Source organism: Dryobates pubescens, chromosome 27, assembly GCF_014839835.1.
Source record: "Dryobates pubescens isolate bDryPub1 chromosome 27, bDryPub1.pri, whole genome shotgun sequence".
Lineage (NCBI taxonomy): Eukaryota > Metazoa > Chordata > Aves > Piciformes > Picidae > Dryobates > Dryobates pubescens.
In genome coordinates, this window is record NC_071638.1 from 1,425,143 (window position 1) to 1,446,443 (window position 21,301).

At 42.7% G+C, this 21,301-nt stretch overlaps 1 protein-coding gene across 5 annotated transcripts in view; it reads left to right on the forward strand.

Annotated features, from left to right (window-relative positions):
- The first annotated feature begins 3,300 nt into the window (after nt 1–3,300).
- Nucleotides 3,301–21,301, forward strand: part of MPPED1 (metallophosphoesterase domain containing 1) — a 76,115-nt gene continuing 58,114 nt past the window's right edge. The window contains exons 1-3 of one of the 5 annotated variants that reach the window (XM_054173873.1): nt 3,301–3,388; nt 4,425–4,529; nt 17,910–18,175. In XM_054173873.1, the coding sequence (XP_054029848.1) occupies nt 18,024–18,175 (152 nt within the window). In that variant the 5' untranslated portion in view covers nt 3,301–3,388; nt 4,425–4,529; nt 17,910–18,023. Of the gene's footprint in view, nt 3,389–3,809; nt 3,932–4,424; nt 4,530–15,431; nt 15,453–17,909; nt 18,176–21,301 lie in introns of those variants that run through there. The other 4 variants (XM_054173872.1, XM_054173874.1, XM_054173876.1 and 1 more) reach the window with 4 other exon arrangements.

The window sequence follows — 21,301 nt, forward strand, 5'->3', positions numbered from 1 at the left end:
AATGGTTTGGCTGGAAGGGACCTCCAAAGATCACCTAGTCCAACACCCCCTGAAGTGAGCAGGGGCATCTTCCACTACATCAGGTTGCTCAGAGCCTTATTGAGCCTGACCTTGAATATCTCGAGATGGAGCCTCAACTAACACTCTGGGCAAACTGTTGCAGTGTTCCACCACCCTTATTGTAAAAAACCTGTCCCTAACATCCAATCTAGATCTACTCTTCTCTATTTTCCAATTATTGCCTCTCATCCTATCCCTACGGGCCTTTGTAAACAGGCACTGTAAGGCCGCTATTAGGTCTCTCCGGAGCCTTCTCTTCTCCAGGCTGAACCACCCCAGCTCCCTCAGCCTGTCCTCATAGCCGAGGCTTCATTGTTTCAATTAATTCAAGTAGTTCAATTAAGAACTCTTTAACTCAAAGCTGAAAAAACAAGGTAAGAGTAGAAAAATACTGCTTATTTTCCTCTGCCAATCTACAGCTAAACCTAGGTAGGAAAGGGTAAGTTCTGCTTCCTCTAAGATTGTGAAGAGCATGGTTACTAGATGCTTCCACTTAGATCCACATTCTGCAGGTCATCATTTCATAAAATTTTTCAAGATGTAAACAAGCTTTGGAAATGCACCATGCAGATGTAAGGTAGTCTTAATGAACCATTTGAAACGACCTCATGTAAATGTTGAGTGCCAGCTTTCATACAAAGGGGACTCGAGACAAATCACAAACCAGTAACTAGAAATGTAAAGCACTGTTCTCTGTTTCGTAGCAATACACACGATGATCTTTGAGGCCTCTTCCAACCTTAGTGATACTGAAAGGTGGTTGTAGACAGGAAGGGGTTGGTCTCTTCTCCCAGGCAACCAGCACCAGAACAAGGGGACACAGTCTCAAGCTGTGCCAGGGGAGGTTTAGACTCGAGGTGAGGAAAAAGTTCTTCACTGAGCGAGTCGTTCGTCATTGGAATGTGCTGCCCAGGGAGGTGGTGGAGTCACCGTCCCTGGAGGTGTTCAAGGGGAGATTGGATGTGGCACTTGGTGCCATGGTCTAGTTGTGAGGTCTGTTGGGACAGGTTGGACTTGATGATCCTTGAGGTCTCTTCCAACCTTGGTTATACTGTGATACTGTGATACTGTGATACTGTGCTACTGTAATAGAGAGTGAGTAATTAATACCCCAAATAAAAGATTTTAAAGCTAAAATGCATTAATTCAATGTGTTTAGATGCAATGTAATCTCTTGGTCGAAGGATCAAACCAGCCAGACTTGGTACTACTGATCAGTTGCCAATTTGTGTTTATGTGCTCACCGAAGAGAGCATGTCAACATCTCTTAAGAACGAAAAGTAAACCCTGAAAAGTAAAAAGAAGATCTAAATTATCCACATAAAATCTGTATGCTTGTTGTTTTAAACAGCAGATAGATTGAAGCATTTACATCCAGCCACCCCTACCCCACCTGGAACATTTAATCAATCTTTAACTGAAAAATAAATAAGGACACGTTCACCCAATTTGCTGCCTTTTCTTTTTTGTTGTTGGTGGTAGGAATTTATTACTCATATTTCCCATAGGGAAATTACACAGCCCCAAGATTTCCCAAAAAAGGTGCCTGTAATTACTTTTCTAAGCTTGTATTCATGCATCTGAGTAAGTGAATTGATTGTATGTTCCGCAGAGCCTCTAATACATCCCAAACCATTAGGCTGATCAAAAAATTTTCAAGCACATTTATATTGTGAAAATGCTGACATGTCAAAATTCAAACTTCCAAGATAAATGCATGTTTTGCCAGTAACAGAAACTGTGCAGGAGGGTTCTCAGGTCCAATTTTCAGTTTCTGGTACCCAGCCCAGCATCATCTCCCTCTGAATACGTAATCTGCTCGGCGAGTAGCTGAGGTTTCCCCCTCCCTGTGCAGGGGCCCGTGGTGACGTTTGGCCCCCGCTTCAGTATGGTGCTAGGCTGAGATGCAGTCCGTTGCTTCACCCAGAACATTTCCTGATGCCTTCCATTTCATTCCGACATCCAGCTAATGCCCCAGTAGCAATTTTATTTCACAGAATGGGTATTTTCCAGCTCAGGATATTTTTTAAGAGGGCTGTGTGATCAGTGGTAAACCCAACATGTGCACTGAAAGCAGATGTAACTCTGGTAATGGTTGCTCGCTCTCCAGCACGCTTCCTCGCCTAGTAGGCGACACGGGAACCGGGGTGCGGGAATTAAATTTATTCTTGGAAGGATTTAAAAATATTTCATTTTGGAATCGCTCGGCGATTGTGCAGCAAAGCCGTTTGTATGTAATTTGCCTCTCCCTGATTTATGCATTTAACTCTCCTGTTCTCTACTCATAATATCATAGGAGTGTAATATTATATATTTATGATTCTATCATGGCCTGATTTTGAAGCAAAGGGAAGCTGTGCATGCTCAGTGCCTCTGAGGAATACACCAGGCGCTGCCAGGGAAAGGGCCTTCCCCCATGACATCCCTTAGCTCCCTGGTGCTTTACCAGTCTCTCACACCGGACTGGACCTCTGCAGCTCCCCCGACTCCTCCTCGCCTACCACCTGCAGTGGGAAAGTGACGCCCAGCGGCTCCCCTTAGCCCCAAGGCACTGACCGCTGAGGGACATTTCGGCCGCGGCGGCAACGGGGGCTGCTGGCATGGGGACAACTGGGTCTGACCCCCACCGAGCCACCGGGCCGCCCGCCCAACCGTCACCAACGCCCCTAAAAGGGGGCTCCAAGCAAACACCCCCGGTAGCCCCGAACCCAAAGTTCCCCTTGATTCAAGGTTGGGGGCGACAGAGCAGAGCAGGGATCCTCCCCCTGCCCCCCGAAAGGCCGGCGAGAAGTTCCTGCCTCACGCCCTATACGCGCAGACAGACACCGACACCGACACGCTCTCCCCGGGGTGCTGCCCCACTCAGCTCCCGGCGGGCCGCTCAAGCGGGGAGGGCCGGGGGGGACACGCAGCCTCCCCGTTTCCCGCCGGAGGCGGACCCGCGCCGCCCCCTGCTGACCCCCCCAGTCCGAGGCGGGAGGATGCCAGCCCGCTCCTCCGCGGCAGGATCGGCCGGCAGCGCGTCCCGGCTCCGGCCGGGAGTCATGGGAGCACGGCGGGCCCCATGCTCGGCCCGGCTGCCCCTGCTGCGGCCCCAGCAGCTCGCCGCTCCGGCGGCGCGGGGCACGACCGGCTGGCGGGGCTCCCCCGGCCAGGCGAGGAGGAGGGGAGGGCCGGCAGTGGGGGATTCCTGGCCCCCCAAAGGAGGTGGGGGAGGCGGGGGAGGGGAGACGGGGGGGAGGGGAGGGGAGGGGAGGCTGGGCTCCTGGAGAAGGAGGCGATCGCTAGCACAAAATCCTGCGTCTTCAAAGCAGCCCCGGCGGGCAGAGTAAGTATTTTGGGAGAGCTCCTTCCTCGACCCCCTCTTGCCTCTGCAGGGATGGGGAGCTGGAGAGGGATGTGTACGGCCGCCCGGGGCGGGGGGGATTATGCGCAGGGCCCATTCCCCGGTGCGGGATCGGTTCAGCGCGGCGAGGTTCAAGCTGCAGTCCGCCGGCTGGGGACTGAAGAGACGAGAGGCGGGTGTGGGTCTGCCTGTATTGCTGTGCGAGGGTGTGTAATCCATTCACCCCCTTCCCCCGCTCCTCAAATCCCCCCCACCCCCCAGCTGCCCGCTCCATCTACCCACCCCCAAGCGCGTCAAGGCTTTGCTTCTCCCAACCAAGCTTCCTCGTGGCTTCTCTTTGCTCTGTAAAAAATAGATATATGTCCGAAAGCTAAAGAGGGTGAAGCTGCCGAGGGGGGTGGGGAGGAGGGCTTCTCTACGGAGCGGGAGCGAGGCGGAGGGAAAGCCGCTGAACGCCTCGCAGCTCCCTTTGCTCTGTCTCCGCCGGCGCTCGCCTGCTGCCGGGCGTGAGGAGGGTGTGTGAAGGTAAGGGCTGTCACCGTGCTCTCGGGAGAAGAGCTGCCCGTGCCCTGCCTCTCCGGGGGCTTCCCTCTCGGGCTGTGCTGGCAAAAGGAGGAGAGCAGCCTCCTGCCCCACGCGTGCCCATCAGCCTCCCGCCCGCCAGCCGGCCGAGAAGTTACTTTGTTCGCAGAGTTCCCTCGAAGGCCGGGCTGCTGAGGTCGGGCGGCGACGGAGGCAACCCCTGGGCTCCCCTTACCGCTGGCCGCCCTAGCGTGCTTCTCGCATCCTCACAGTGTTCAGGTGTCACCAGCCGCTACCGGAGACTTTACCGAGAGGGAAGCCTCCGAGGAAACAGCCGTGCGCGCCTTGCCCTGTAACTTCCCTCTCGTGCAGCCGTGGGAAGAGGCGGTGGAAGTGGAACAACTTTGCTTTGTCGTAGGAGATGATTTTGTGACCTCCAAAGTTTTGTTCTGGGATGAAAACGCTCGATAAGTTTGTGTGGTTTGGTTTTTTTTAGGATTCATGCTGATATTCCTGTGGTTGGTTGTGCTGTTATTTGGTATCCGGCACGTTCAAAGCAGTGGAGCAGGAAAAGAAAGAAAAAAAGATTAGTAATGTTGAGGTAGGGATTTCATTGCTTTTAACACGTTTCTTTCTTAATATCAGCGTTTTCCATTTTGCACTTTCAGATGGGTAGGATGGCATACATTTATAAATGCATATACTTGACTGTGGATAGCAGAGGGTAAAGACGGGAAACAGAAAGAAAATAGATTTTAAACATTCCATTCTCTTTGGCAGAGGATCAATAGTTGAAGATTTTTGCTTATGCAATCTATACCTTGACAATATCATAATTAAGAGATCCGCTGGTAATGTACATTATCGATAGCTGTTTCAGCTTCAGTTAAGGCTTTATGAATTTCACAGGTAATTCAGACTTGTGTAAAGGAACTTTGGACATTCTGGATAAATTGATAGCTAGGCAAGATTATTAAACTTTGTGACTGGCTCCTGATGAAGTGAACTCGCAGTTTTTCAGAAGAATATCAGCGGGTCTGCATTTGAAGTGTGTGTGTCTGAAATCTCACTGCTGAGAAAGAGTGTATCTTTTGAGAAGACCAGCTCAGGAGTCATTTGATGGTAATCTGTCGTGTGCTCATTCATAATAAACAGTTTTGTGATGCCAGGCACTGTAAATTTTCTGGTGGTGTAATACTTGGATGGGGAGGTGTGTGTGTGTAATTTCTCTTTTACTGGGGGATTTTTATGGAATTATTCACTGTATATGTATTCCCTGTATGATACCTACATGAAGGGACTGCTACTAATTATTACCCATGCAATTTTAATGGTGTGTTTAAACAGTTTTGGCTTGGCTCTTTTGTTTCATTGTCTCGAGCTATCTGAGACAGACAAGTCTTAAAAATCTCTTGCCTGTACGTTATTCCTTCTCTTATCTCTCTCCTTTCCATCAGCCTAAATTAAGGCAGAGTAACCACTGAGAACGCCTGTGTGTGCTTGTGTGCATAAAAACGCCCGTCTTCAAGATAATCTTGGTGGATGAGAGCAAACCCCTCATGCTCTGTGTGAAAATCTACTGGGATGGTATTAATACAATGCTTTTATTTTTTTGGTATTAGTTTTTTACATGAGAAAATGTGAAGATAAAGCTGCCGCTCTGATCTGTGTTCAAACAGGTTGTGGGCTGTTGTTTTATTTTGTTAAATGCTACATGCTCATTATAGGAACTATCAGCAGGAATGCACAGTGGACTGGAATTCTGATCTGGCATAGGCAGTCAATTCTGACACTGATGTTTCTACTTCTTAATGGTTTATAGAATATATTGTTGTTTGTGGTCATATTTATTCAATTCAATTCATTATACATAATTAGAGAAAAGCATTCAGATGATGTCCTTTTAGGAACCAAATATGATCAGATCTGCTGCCTCAGGTGCGGTGCTCCTCACCTGAAGAGTTACACGGAGAGAGCTCTTCTGTATAGAACATGGTAGAAAAGGTTACTGTTTTTTAAGTCAGCTAGAGTTTTGCCACTAAAAATTACCAGGAAAGAGGCTAAAATCCCCTGAAACCAGGTCAGTTTTCTAGGAAGTTTCTTTTGTCAGACATATTGAAAAAAAAATATGAAAGAAGTGCACTCATAATTGAAAATTTTACTATTGCTGCCTGTCAAAGGAGTTTTCATTTCAAATGATTACTAGTTATACTAAAAACAAATCAATGCAGTCCATTTGATTCTTGCTGAACCTGTTTTTGGAAGAATTTAGAAGGGATGTGTAAGGTAATCTGAAGGAAGAGCTTTTTCATGTGTTCTGTTACATTAGGATACATTAGAGCGTGACTGTACAGATTGAACTCACAGAGCAAGAATTAAGTGCAGTGCTGGAAACTTTCATTTAAATGGTCTGAATTGAACACCAATTTGGATTTTGTGGTCATTGTCCATAGGTAAATTTGGCTGCTGTGAGATTGAGAGCAAGGAGGTCTGTAGTTATTATTTCTAACTTAAAATACGTGCTTCCATCCAGATTGTGGCTATTCTAGGGTATGTTTCAAGATACAAACAAGGTTAGTGATGCTTTAAGAGAGTCCTTTAAGGTCACTGGACTGTCATCCTTTGACTTTCTCTCAGGCTGCTGTTATTACAAATAAAATAACGTGAATGTTATGCTTGGGCAAGGTTGCAGGATGACAATCCAGTGTCAGGTCTGTTGCATAAAGGAGCAGAGCTGGTATGGTAATGGCTATTTACCTGCTTCTGCCCACTTCTGGAGTGGGTCAAGCATTTCATTCTTTATGACTGCTCACTGCTTGACCTCATCGTTGGAACTGTTAACAAGTGTGACAGTGATTCGATAAACTGGTGGAAATTGTGTGAGGATTAGCAAACTAACCGTCAGTTTATATATGTAGCAATGTGCAGTCATAATTAATTTGGGATTCACTGCAGACATGTAAATGCAAAATACTTTGCATTTCCCATTCAGCCACTATTTAAAATGCCATTATTTACCACGGGAGTAACATAGGTTCATGTTGTTGGTTAAATATTTGGTACTATGTGTGACTATGGAGAGCCATACTAATACTAGTGCAGTAAGGACTTGAACTTGTCTTCTTTTTAACTCTGACTCAGAGGTGTAATAGGTATAATACATTTAAATTGTAAGTATTTGCCCTTACTTTTTATGTACTGCAATTTATACATTACTGAAAGGGGGAAAATAAAACCAAAGAGGAGGCTTTGTTTAGCATCTATCACTTTTTTGAAAGCTCCTTTTATGTGGGATGTCCTATTGACCTTCTAAATTCAGTTCCTCTGACATACAGCCAGCCCAGCTTTCCTTATGGCAGGTGAGGGTCTTGCCATTCAAATGAATACTGAAGCCAGTAGAGCAGCTGTAGAAGCAGCATGCGAAGGAGGCTGATGGTTATTGGTGTTTTTGACTGGGTTTTCCCCTGCCTTTTCCTGATGGACTCTTTTGCTCAAGCTCCGCTTGCCAGTTCTCGCAGTTGGATCACTTTGCTTAATGTGCTGTATAGCTTGAGCATTCTGCATACCACTTTATTCCTTACTACCTTTTCCCTCCTTACTGACCTACCTCACCGTCTCTCTCCTTTTGCCTTTTGCGATACTAATCTTGCTTACTTTTTCCTCACCCACAAATGAAATTGGAAGCAATGTGGTGTTCTGCCACGGCACCGATAATTTCTCTGCATTGCTGTATTATTTTTGCTCTTATATCCTTTGCTGAGTTCTGGGAACTGTAAGCTGTCTGGGGCAGACACTCTCTGTTGCTGTATGGTTGTACAGTGTCTAGCACAGTTTGGTGTTGGATTTCACCCATAATACGTAGTAATACTAGGATCATTTTGACGTTGTGGGACAGCATTTCTTCTTCTGTGGTAGAAGAGCAAAACATTTCTTACTCAGAGCTTATCATTAGTGCTGTTCTGAGGTATGTCTTAGTTTTGCTGATCAGTGCTTTGTCCTAATATGCGTTGGTTTTGGCAAACGTTGAAGATGCCGTGCCTAATGCAATGGGGATGGGATAGATTAAAACTTAGCTACTGGCAGTAGTTAACAATCTAGTACCTTGAACAGGAGCCCAAACAACAAAAAAAGTCAATTTCAACACATTTCAGTGGAAACTTGAGATACTGTCAACACCAAAAAAACCTGTTGTGGTTTCACCATGCTGATCAAATGAGACAGAAGGAAAAAGAAAATCTGACAATGTATAGCGAGTTAATTTCACTACTTTGGTATTTTCCTCCTCTTAGTGTTATTTTGCAATTCCATCTCCCTTTAATTCTCACTCCTGAACTGTTTAGCTTTGGTTTAGCATCTTTTGTGCCACGTGAAAATTTGTCATTAGTCCAAATAAAATTTTCCAAGAGAGTTTTTCAAGCAGCCAGTGAACAGCAGCCATGGATTGCAGCGTGTTAGCTTCCACCTGAGCTAGCCTAGCTGCCATGGAGGACTGTCAGTGCACTCTCAGTGTAGCTGTTCCGAGTTTTGCTTCTTTTATGAGCAGCCTCTTTATCTTCAGGGAGAGCAGTGATTTGGGAAGGCACTGTGGGGCTGGATGCTTTGCTAGTCAGTAGGATCTATTTTAGGGCTGAAGAATAGTTTAGTTTAGTTTAGTTGCCTTTGGTTCAGGACCATGTTGGGGGGCTCTTTGTGGAGGTGACTTTAAGGATAGAAGGTGCAGGTGGCCCAGGTAGGAGATGCAAGTGGTTGAAACAACTGTTAAGTATTTTTTCCTTATGTCAGTCCTGGGGAGGATACCTGGAAAAATAAAGAGAACAAACCCTGGCTGAATATTAATGAAGTTATGTGAAGGATTTCAATGGGATGTCAGTCCTAGGGAGGATACCTGGAAAAATAAAGAGAACAAACCCTGGCTGAATATTAATGAAGTTATGCAAAGGATTTAATTGGGGTTGGATGCAGCTAAATGAGTAAAATGGGAAAACAGCAAAATTAATAGGACAATGTACTTTATTTGCAAAGTTCTGTGTCTAAGAGGAAAACCAACAACAGGGCAGTTAAGGATTTTCGTGACTGATCTTATAATTTAACCCCAGGCCTTAACAGGAAAAGAGACACAGGTGCCAGAAATAGCATCACTGTAAATGTATTGACATGTAACCTGTGTTCTGCATTCAACCTTATGAGCAATTGTTTGCTGGTCCTTTGGCATTTCATTCATCCTGAACTACAGGAATACATGTGCCACTTTTGTTTTCCCTTCTTGTCTATTGACAGAGGGATCAGCAACCTTTCAAGAGCCATCAGGGTTAGATTTCTTTCTGAAACTGGACAAGAATATTGGCATCAGAAATTCATCCACGGCCCAGGGGTGCTGCTGCACAAAAATGGAAGACCCTACAAACTGTCTTACCAGTATAAATTTGCTTGTGTATGAAGCAGCAGTTCCTGACTCCTGCTAAACTCAAGAGTAGAACTTTGGCTGTTGCAGAGATGCTGTGTGCTACTCAACCTCTGTCCTGAGTCACCTCAGCATCTCTGCTGTACTTTGCTGACCCACAGACTAGCGCTGCTGGTGGCCAACACTGGTTTTGAATGCTTAAAGGAAAACGACTTGAACTGTCTACTGAAATAATTATCTGTTAAATATTAGGTGTCAACCTATTTTGAGGTAGTTTTGTTACCAGAGTGAATGCATTAAACCAGATGGGGTGTATTCTGTGTCCTCAGGTGTCTAGGAATGACCAAACTGATTCAATTCTTCTTCTTTATACACGATTTCCATGGAAATCACTTTGGCTAAAGCATGTGTTGCATGCAAGTGGGACTTGAACCACTGAGGTTTGTCAGATGAGGAAATGAGTGTGAGGCTGGTTGCCACAAAAGGGTGAAGAGAGAGAGTACACTTCAGGTACAAATTAGACCAAACTTAACTATGTCAGTGCGTACAAAATGAAATACATCATGTTTCAGTACTTACATAGTCTTATTTGCAGTAAGTAATATTTGTTTTGAGAGAATTAAGAGATTAAGCAGGTGATGCACCCAAATTGCAGGCTGAAATGTGGAATCAAATCCTCACAACCCTAATTTATTTCTGTTGGAATATCGGTTTTGGATAATTTTCCCACACAGCCTGTGTTTTGGGCTGTTTTCCCTTAGAACGAGCATTATCGTTTGGGGGTTTGTGGTTTGTCTTTTGTGAATGCACGCTCACGATTTTCAGCGAGGTGCTAGACTTTGCAATGCTGCCAGAGATTAAGGGAACTTTTTTAGAGTGAGGAATGAGTTTGGGGGCTTTTGGGTGTTTATTTAAAATTATTAATTCAATTAATCAAATTAAATTAATTAACTAAGTTAGCTACATCTGCAGGTATTTGGGGATTAAAGGCAGGTTAGCACTGAGCCAAACCAGTGTGTTTTTCAGGAGAAAAGGTTTTCAGGGGAAAGGTTTGCTTTTATATCAGAAAAATGTGTCCATTTTATCCATATTTGATAATGTTTTATATAATCAGGCAAGATTGTGGAATTACAGTAACACATTTAACCTCGTCAGATGTTGAGCCCGTTTGTAAACCTGCAAGTATTGCGATGTTTAATTTGACAATACCTTGGGTATGTCGCAAAGTGAAAGTTAGAGGTGCAAACAAAGCAATGTTATTAAGTTGTCTTTATTTTGAAAATTGAATAGCTTAGCAGTTGTCTTTGTAGATGAGGATTTGAGTCAGAAAATGCTGCTGCTGCTGATCCAAAATAAAAGCAACTCATCGTAAATCGAATATTTAGTTACTGTAGTTTTGGGCGCCAAGCTAGGGGGAATAAGAAAAGGCAATTTAAAGTCATAGAATCATCATTCAAAATAAGACTAGCTAAGAAGGTTTCTGAGTAGCAACTATTTTAAACAAATAGAGAAACGCATTTCATAGGTAACTGTGGAATCTTTGGTGTTTTCTGAACTCCTGTTTTGGGAGGAAACTCCACAGAAGTGGGTATCATTCCGAAAGACAAATAATTAATCTCATTCCCTACTTACTGCCTCTGTATAATCTTTTTGTGACAGCAACAGCTAAGCAGCATGTTAGTGCTCTTTATTTGTGAAGTAATGAGGGAATCATGTATAATATTTGTGTTTGAGAGCAATGGAAGCAAACTAATTTGAAGAAAAAAATTAATTTCTGGGAAGAATTTTTTTTTTCCCCCCGCTGTATTTGACAGGTCATTATAACCAGCAAAGGCAAACAATCTTTCAGGGTTTTTTTAGCATGGTGAGAAATATCTTGAGGGAATATTTGCTGTTTCATTTTTAATGCTGATTAAGGTAATTGTAGCTACAGAGAAATAAGAGGTCTTATTTAAGTGGCTGAATTTATTTTTCACTTGGCAAAACAGATTGCTCGGTGCCTTGTTGATCTGCAGTTAGTATGTGATGTGTATCATCAGGCACTGGAGTATTCCTTGAGAGGTGAAAAAACAGGTTCTAAACACTTGAGGGTAGATCTTGCTTTACTTCTCGTGGGAGTCAGTAGGATTTTGAGGCATGGTTTTGAGTTATATAGGTGGGAATAGCTCTGATTTCCAAGGAAGAGATACAGTCACAGAATTGAGTGTTATCTGATGGGTAACAGCAAATTCAGATTGGCTGGCAAAGAAACCCATCCCTGATGTGTTTTTAAAAGGCCACCCAAAGAATCCCTCTAATAAATCCTGGGTTTGATAAAACTCGTTTCAGCAGAAGCTGCTGAAGAGAGCAGAGGCTGAAAAATGGGATGCTGAAGATATCTTCCATGCAAGATACACCATAGGCAAAGGTTTTGGAAAATACCGTAGTAGGGCACATCCGCTCTGGTTACCAGCTGAGGATTGTGAGAGCCATGCTAAAAGCCATGGTAAAGAGACATTTGGAACCATTTTATTCCAATCTCTGACCTTCAGACAGCTTTCTACACTTCCACAACAATATACCTACTTGTTCTGTACTGAGGAGCAGGTGGAGCAGCATGCAGTGCCATCTCATGGTACTCACAGAATGGATTGCTGAGTGTGTTTGAGTTTGTTGGGTGTTTTTGAGACAAATTTGCATTACAAACCTCACCAGCCTGTGTACATCTATTTACTGCTTAAGCCAGGGCATTTTTTAGCTTGTGTGTATATGAAGATAGAGGTGTGTATATGAAGTTAGAGCTGCCTTTCAACAGCGGGCTCTGCAGCAGAGGCCTGAGGCACAAATTCAGCTACCCTCAAAAAGTCTGTTAATTTCTGAATGCTGTTGTTCAGTTCTCATTGACAGAAATTGCAAGTGCATAGAGCATTGGGCTTGGGAAAAGCTTGTGAGTGTGTATTTCACTTCAATACCTTGCAGTTTTGTTTGTGTGGTTTTTTAACTGCACTGGGAAACGTTTTGGTCTCTGACAAATAGCATTCATTTAGAAAGCCTAATGATTCCATCAGTAGAAATGTGCATGATCGACCTTCAAATCTACAAGTGTCTCGATAGCATTTGATTATGCTGCCTTCACTTTTAAAGTCCTCATTTGTCAAGTGAGTCCAAACCAGTCCTGCTATGGGGAGACTCAGTGGATTTGATTTGCCAGGACTTGAGTTTGTTTCAAAAACTGAAGAGCAGGAAGAGGAGATTGTATCCCTTTGGAGAAGCTTTAATAATAGTAATAATAATAATAATATAATAATAATAATAATAATAATAATAATAATAATAATAATAATAATAATAATAATAATAATAATAATAAAAAAAAAAAAAAAAAAACAGGTTGGAAGAGACCTTCAAGATCATCGTGTCCAACCCATCAACCAATCCAACACCACCTAAACAACTAACCATGGCACCAAGCACCCCATCAAGTCTCCTCCTGAACACCTCCAGTGACGATGACTCCACCACCTCCCCAGGCAGCCCATTCCAATGGGCAATCACTCTCTCTGTGTAAAACTTCCTCCTAACCTCCAGCCTAAACCTCCCCTGGCACAGTCTGAGACTGTGTCCTCTTGTTCTGGTGCTGGCTGCCTGGGAGAAGAGACCATCATCCGTCTGTCTACAACCTCCCTTCAGGTAGTTGTAGACAGCAATAAGGTCACCCCGAGCCTCCTCTTCTCCAGGCTAAGCAACCCCAGCTCCCTCAGCCTCTCCTCACAGGGCTGTGCTCCAAACCCCTCACCAACTTCGTTGCCCTTCTCTGGACTCGTTCCAGCAAGTCAACCTCCTTCCTAAACTGAGAGGCCCAGAACTGGACACAGTACTCAAGGTGTGGCCTAACCAGTGCAGTGTACAGGGGCAGAATGACCTCCCTGCTCCTGCTGGCCACACTGTTCCTGATGCAGGCCAGGATGCCATTTGCCTGGCCCATCCTTTACCACAGAAAAATGCCATTTTGGGGATTATTCCAGTATTCCTTCCCAATGGCAGAGCTGGAGATACCAGACTGTTTCCATTGATTGGCTTCTAACTGGAGTATCTGAAATGAGTATTTTAGACAGCAATAACCCTTTGCATTTTCAGCATATTTCTCATAGTAAGTGATTGCTTTTCTGCTTCCAATGTGTTTGATTATTGATGGTCAGCCTGTAACAGCTTTTTTTTTTTTGAGAAAGTGAAAGCAGTGACTTGTGATAATGAAACCAATCACTAGTGGTTATAAGAATGTTACTGTGACAGTTGGGACCACTACTGCAGAATACTCCATAGCGCTTTGGTGGGGCTTAAATGAAGGGTCTGCTGCCCCATGTGTGACCTGAGAGTTCATGAAAAGCACTGCAGTGCAGCATAGGGGAAGATCTGAACCTTTAGTAAAGCTCTTGGGAGGGTTTTTGGTTAACAGCATCCAGTGTCTGTCTGTGGTCTGTGTAACTATGTGGTCTATCACAAACTCTCATGTGCTTATTCAAGGTATTTCACTGCTGTTGTCTTTCTAGGTTTGCCTGGAAAAAAAAGCAGCTTTGCTGTTTTAGAGCTACATGAAAATGGCTGGGTTGTTTGTTTTTTTTTTTTAAATGTTGCTTTTTTTCTTCACTGCCTTCACAAATCCCAGCTTGCCAGAGCCTCTGAACAAAGCTAACATCTTGGCCACTGCTCTTAGTACTGCCAAGAGTCTCAGTGTCCTTTCTTTATGTGATCTCACTATTATTAGTACAAAATGTGGCAACTGCTCCTCTTCAGCATGCTATAACCATGTTGTGCTTCTTGACCTCCAGATTTTTCCTAGTGCAGCAAAGCTCATTGTTCTATAGGTAACTCCTTCACACTCTTCTGTCTTTATTTATAACTTCTTTTTGTCATAGGTAACTCCTTCACACTCTTCTGTCTTTATTTATAACTTCTTTTTGTCATGATATTCAGTAATTTATTGTGGTTTCTAATTATTGTTTTAGTGACATCTGTTTGAGCCATGTTGTTTTTAAGTCTGGGTTCATACTGTGTGTTGCTAGAATAGTTTTCAAGAAGTCTTGTTGCTCTTAGGCTTGAGATAAAGGGTAGATGGTGGAGGAAACAGTGGGGACGATGAAATGAGATATGGCGAAAGACAATGGATCTGACAGTGTACTGAAGGATGAACAGAGAATATAGCTGAATCTGTGAGTGAAGAAATGAGATTAAAATAAAATGTTGGCTTGAAATGGAAAAAAAGGATAGATAGGATGCATAAAAAGACTGTGAAATTCATGTAAAAGAGGGAAAGAATTATGTCAGCTGTACGAGAAGGCTGTGAGATGAGAATACCAGAAATTTCAGGCTGGAAAAGTGAAAACAAAATAAATTAATACAAAGATTTATTTGAGTGCCTCATCAAAGGGCTTAAACAGACATCTGGGTTCAAGCACCTGCCCAGTCCAGCGATTCCTCGGGAGAGATGGTGCAGTACACACAGTTTATGGCCCGATGCAAAATCCTCTGAAGATGGTGGAGCGGTGTCCATTGTACACAGTTGACTTTGGGTCAGAGCTCTGTGAACGTTTGAACAAAGGCAGGAGAAAGCAGCAGAAAAATAATGTAAAGAGAACATTTCTGCCATCAGTAAGAAGATGGCTTAGCTGATTTAATAGCTTCTTCCCAGGCTGTGATTCTAACAGCCAGGTTTGTGGTATTTATTTTAGTATTCATGTTCTTGCAGTCTTTTTTACATTTTTCTGTTTTTCTCTGGCAGACATCCTGCAGCTCTGTAAGTCTGGGGGAAGAGGATGGTTAGCATGTTGTTGCTGTGGGGATTTGAGTCTCAGTGCTCTGTGTTGTTAATGCTGGGCATATAATTTTTAAACTTGCGTGCTGTAGAAGCAGACAATTATTTCCCTGCTGCATTTTGTCCCCTAGGTTGGGAAAGGAAGACATTTCAGAATATGAAAAGAAAGTTACAATTTGGGGGGCTAGTGGAAATGGAAACAGAAAGAGGGGAGTAATGGGTGTGAGTCTGGTTATCAGTCAAGCTGGAAAGAGACAGCTTGTTCTGTCGAACACCAAAAATGTTAGTAGTCAGCCAAGCACTTATGCAGGAAGAAAACCCTAGACTGAAAGGTAAGCTTCAAAGACATCTGTGTATGTTTCTGAAATGAGCTTGAATTAAGCTTGCTATTGAATAATGCTTACTGATTATGTGTTGCATATCTCAGTTTTGTTCAGTACAGGCTATTCATATGATTGCTAGGGGTTTTTTATTTTATTTATTGTTATTGCAGGATTTTATTTTTCAGTCTTGGATGCTTTTTATGTGTCCAGGGTTGGCACTGGGTGACTGTCACTTGTCAGAAGGCTTAGCTGTGCCTTTTTTTCTCCCTTCCTTTCTCTTTCCTTAACTGCTGTTTTCCCTAGTTACCCAGAAAAAGGAAGCAGAGATTAGGAGTGCATTTTTGGCTACCTGCATACCTCCACCTTTTCTGTAGAAGATTTGATGTGTAACCTGGGAGAAGTCATGAAAGAGGGACCCAGAGTGTAGGCTGACAGAAGCCATGAGCTCCTGAGAACTTAGTAAGGCCAAAGGGAGATTCCAAGTCCCTAAGGCAGTGCCTTAACTGCTTTGTATCTAAAGTTCAGTTGTGTGTAAAGTGAGAGTAATCACTGAATTCTGAAACAAAGGCTGGGTTTTTCAGGTACTTTGAAATCCTTATGTAGAGCTGTGGAATCATAAATTATTAATCTTACAGGAGAGTATTTCTAGAGGTCACCAATTCCAATAATTTCTTTCAAACAGAAGCAGGTTCACTTAGAACAGTTTGCCCCCTGTAGAATCTTTGACCTTGCCTACTCAAAACTTCTTTACAAATGCATCATTTAATACAGGAAGCTCCTCAGGGAGGGTTCTTCACATCTGCTGTCATAATTTCTTATTTCCTAAATGCAGCACTTTGTACTTGATTGTTCTTAGAAGGATCGTGTCTCCCTTCCACCCCTCTGCTCTGGTCCTCTGCTGCTGCCTGTTCTGCTAAAGCCCAAGATTTTCTTTGTTGTGATTCTGCTGTTTCCTTACCACTCAGTTCTAGGGGAAGGCATGGAGGAATCTGCACTTTTATTCTCAGTCTGCTTTCCTGCGGGTTGTTAGTGACAGCAAGTTGTCATCGTTTTACAGCCATTCAGCCAGTAACAAAACGGAGCTGAATCTCTCCTTTCAATTTCCTAACAACAAGATTTCCCAGGACAAAAATACACCACCACTTCTTGAAACACTGTAGTAGTTAAACAGAAGACCGAGACCCAAATTTTTCAAGGTGCAGGGGCTCTTGAGTGCCACTAGAACTGAATGGGACCTAAGTACCTGTAAATAGCTTTAAAAATTTGAGTGACTATGAAGACCTCCCTCATCCATCACTCTTGGCAGCTGTCCCTTCAGAATGGAATTAAGGCACAGCAGCAAGGTCACCTAAAATGCTTGTAGTCTTCCTGCTTTCCAGAAACTGCACATATTAAATGAATTGCTGCCTTCTAGCTTGCTTTTTCATGAAATACATCTTCTGAAGCAGATTACTTCTATTCCCTAGGAGAAAAAAAAAAAAAAGCCTTCACTTGCATGAAAGTAAATATTGAAGACAAGACAACTTTTTAAAAGGGTGTGAAGTTAGACTGTAAAAATACCCACCTTATAGCTTGTAATTAATTTTTTATTAAAACTGGGAAATAAAATTCACATTGAGATGACTTTCTGCCGTTTCTAGGGGATACTCTTTGCATTCCAGTTGGGTCGATTTTGCCGTTCCTCCACCCGTTTTTGGTGCTGCTGTTCCAGACTTGCGTAGCCTTCAGGGAAATTCTTATTCCCCCCAAACCCATATGGATTTTACTTTTTAATATTTAATAACTTTTAATTGTGTGTCAGCCTTTGAATTGCTCTCTTTTTCCAGTGAATCCAGGGTGTTAGGCTGGTGCTGACTGAGGAGAGAAGGTGTTTGAAGCGGGGAGTGCTTCGTATCTGACAGGAGTTCCTTTAGTGATGCTATAAGCCCAGGAGCAAGTGCACAGAGGGCCATTTGCTCACTTCCCTAGGATGGAAAGAACAACAACTTGCCATGCTTCCCCAGAACAAGTGGCTCAGACTTTCTGAAGAATTGGTTGAACTGATTCTTGTTTAATCAACTTGCATTTTAGTTGTGCACAGCTGTGTATTCAGTTTCAGGTTTGCTGGGGTTTTTTTGAAGGAGGGTGAGGAATAAACATCCAGCAATGCACTTATAAAAAAAGAAAGAAACCCCAAACTTTATTATTTGACACCCCATTCTGAATGACTGTTTTGTCTTTTAGAGTTGTACTAAATGTCTGAAATATTTGAGCAAGTTGTCCTTGCGTTCTTTAGCAAGTTCACGTCTGCTCCCCACTCCCCATCCCTCTGTTAATCAAATCGCTGAGTTTGAGAGGTTTATGAGGAGTTCCTTGAGCTACGTCTTCATCTCTCCATATCTCCCCTTCATCTCACAGTAAATAAAACAAATGCCAAACAGATTAACTGTCAAACAGTTATGCTCCATCTCTTCAATCTGCTTTTAGGTTTTTCAGAGGAGTGTGTGCTGATTAGGTAAGGAGATGTCATGGTCTTCTTCGGTCGACGTAGGAAGATAGCAGCTATGATTGCCTGAAAAAGCCGAACCGTACAGTGCAAGCATGGCTTTCGCCCAGTCACACATTATGGCAGCTAGAAGACATCAGCACAGTAGACTCATAATTGAAGTGGATGAGTACAGCTCCAACCCCACACAGGCTTTCACATTCTACAACATTAACCAGGGACGTTTTCAGCCCCCACATGTGCAAATGTAAGTATTACCGTTTTGTTATTGCTCTAGCACAGCCTTCTAAATTGTTATTGCCTTGCCGATGGTGTTCTTGATGGACCAGTCAAAAAGAATTCAAAAAACACTGTCTTTCTGCCTTTCTAATAACTGTAATGATACCAAATCTGTCCAACTGGAAAGTATAAGTACTTTTTAAGGGACAGAAGAGAGATCACTGGAGAAACAAGCGACGAGCAGTGCTAATAAAGTAAGAACTGCTACAAGGATGATACTTTCTGCAATCTTAACAGTGTTTGTTTGCTTCATGTACTTGCTGATTGTTGTAAATAGCTGCTGAAAATACCAAGCCTGTATCTGTACAACACATACTGTTTTATTAGTTATATTACAACTACATACAAGGGGAAAAATTCGCATCAATAAATAAAACAGTGTGGGCACCCATCCGACAACTTTCATACCATTGTGCCAAAGATGCCAAGTGCTTAAAGAGTAATTAATGTGTTTGTTTCTGACTTCTTATATAATGACAACATCAGTTAAATTAACGGCTCTAAATGATTTACTTCTAAAGTGGAGAATTAGAATTACAAAATGAAACCTGCCATAAAGTTTGAAGCCAGGAGGAAGAGCAGAGCAGTAGAGCTATTACAGATAAATTAAGTGTGAAATTCCGCTGTAAAATACTTTTATAGGGAATAAAAACGTCTCTACTATTTTATTGTGTTTATTAAAGAGATAAACAGCCTTATAGTTAGATCAGAAGGCTGGGTTTCTTTTTTGTTTTTTTGTGAAGGAAACTTTTTTTTTCCTTTAGGAGGCATTCATTAACATTTTGGGTATTTAATGTGATTTGATCATTTCAAACACAGGCCGTGATTTCCCGCAGTTAAGAAACTCGGCAGCTGTGACTGCTTGAATACTGTGTTTCTATTTAGTGAATGCTTATGTATATTCTTTGGCATAAGTTAGGTATTATCTTAAAAGTACCTGAAGACTAACATGTATACCATGGCAGTGAGCAAACATTTGGTGGTGGGGTGGGGGGGACAGTGTATTAGCTTATAGTCTCCGTTGGGGGCGTTTAGGTACTGTTGAAATGCAGACAGTAAAAGGAGGTAAGTGGTAGCACTGGTAAACATCCTTTGTTTATAGAGCTGGCAAATGGTATCAAAAGGACAAACAAACAAATGTGCATTCAGAAATACTTTTATAAACAGAAATGCAGGTTGCTTTATTTGTCAAGACTTAGCTATTTTTAGCGAATATTCAGACAGTTCCTGGGCACTCATGCATTAGTTCACTATTCTTAAAAGCTGAATCTTTTTTACAGGGCTAAAAAGAAGTCATTTATTAGTATCCACTTGGTACTCAACAATACGCTGTTCATACTTCTAATCAGTAATAAATCGCATTACAAGAGGGCTTGGAAAATCAACTGCATGATGGAAGTTCAGCACCTAAGCAAGTAGTTGAAAATAAACTATTCTTAGAAAAGAATTCCTCAGAAGAGTTTAGCATTCTCTCATGAATGATTAATACTGCTGAAGAAACTTGTTCAAATAAAAATCAGGCTAAACCAATGAAAACTTTTGCTGCAGTCTGACCTACTCTCTTTTTTTTTTGGTACAGAAATTGTAAATAATGTTTGTGAATACCAGCAAGATTGCTTTTGCCCTCCTACCAATGAACAGAATAGCAACAAAGAAGGGAAAAGTAGACATAAAAAGTGTAACAAAAGCACCTTATATCCACATTATTGTTATGGGTGAAATCTTAGCCCTGCGAGTTTTGTTGTTAACTTCAGGGAGGTGAGGGCTTTGCCATGTCTTTGTGTATAGTTAAAAACACCTAGATTAGTAATGTTGCAGGCAATCATAAACACAGACCTATTAAGATCCTGTTGAACCGCAGGAGGCTTTTTTGTGTGTGCTTTCTTCTTTTCTGAATTCATTTTGCAGCTCCCCCTTGAACCTCTGCGCAGTGTTTTATTTCTTGTTTTGCTTCTTAGTGCCCATAGCTTGCAAACAGCCTTTGCTAGCCCCATCCTCCTAGTTTGGCACCCCTGTGGCTGTGAGATGACTGGGTTGCCACTGACAAGAAGGGTGATAAATTCTGCCAATGTTTTCAAGCCCACCATTTTTTTTTCTGGAAAGTTCCTGTCTTGCTTCGTTGTGAACCCCCCCCGAAATCTGGTGTATAAACTAACCTCTGGCAGCAGGTTTTGCTCTGAGATGTTTTTTAACTTTCCTTTTTAATTTCTCTGCAATCTTCATGCTAGTTTAAAGAAAAACAAAGGTATTTGCCCCCAAATAATCAGCAGACCTTTATTCCTCTGCTCACGTTGCAAGCAGTGCGTTAGGTGTTGGTGCGACAGCTGCTCTGGGAATGTGTTACAAAAGAATAGAGAGATCCAGCCTTCAGAAATTATTGCCTGTAACACAACTGAGATGCATTTGTGAAAGGTGACATATGTTTCTACCTATGTATGACCTCACTGCATATCCCTTCAACATGAAAAATCTGCATCTCATTTATTTGTTTTTTGTTTTGGGTTGTTTTTTTTTGCATTGATGCCTTTTTCCTGTGAAAACTCTCTGGCCCATTGCTTCCTATTTAAAAGATACACATACCTCAGCAACCATGGAAATGCTGTCCATATCTCCCCCATCCCCATTTTTCTTCAGAAAAAGCATGTGTATTATGTGCTGTGTGAGTTGCCATGGTAAGGCTGTCATTTTTTCTATTCAGCTTCAGAGGAGCAACATGTGAAATGCATGCTACTCCCCAACACCCAACTCACTGCTGTGCTGAGCTTTGAAACATTTCCGAAGGAGGAGCATCTGCTTTAAAGGCAGCTCTACCATGCAAAGTGAAAAAGGAGTATTTTAGAGCAGTCCATATCCTTATGTTGTGCCATGTTGTATGCATAATTTAAAGCTGGCTGACTAATAGAACCTGTGACTCACTTTGGGAAATGCTGGGCCGGGAGAGCAATAATCAGAAATCACAGAATCACAGAAAACATCCGGTTCAAAGAGACCTCAAAGATCATCCAGTCCGACCTTCCACCCAGCCCTGAAGGGTCAACACTAAACCATGGCCCTAAGTGCCAGGTCCACACGCTGCTTAAACACCTCCAGGGTC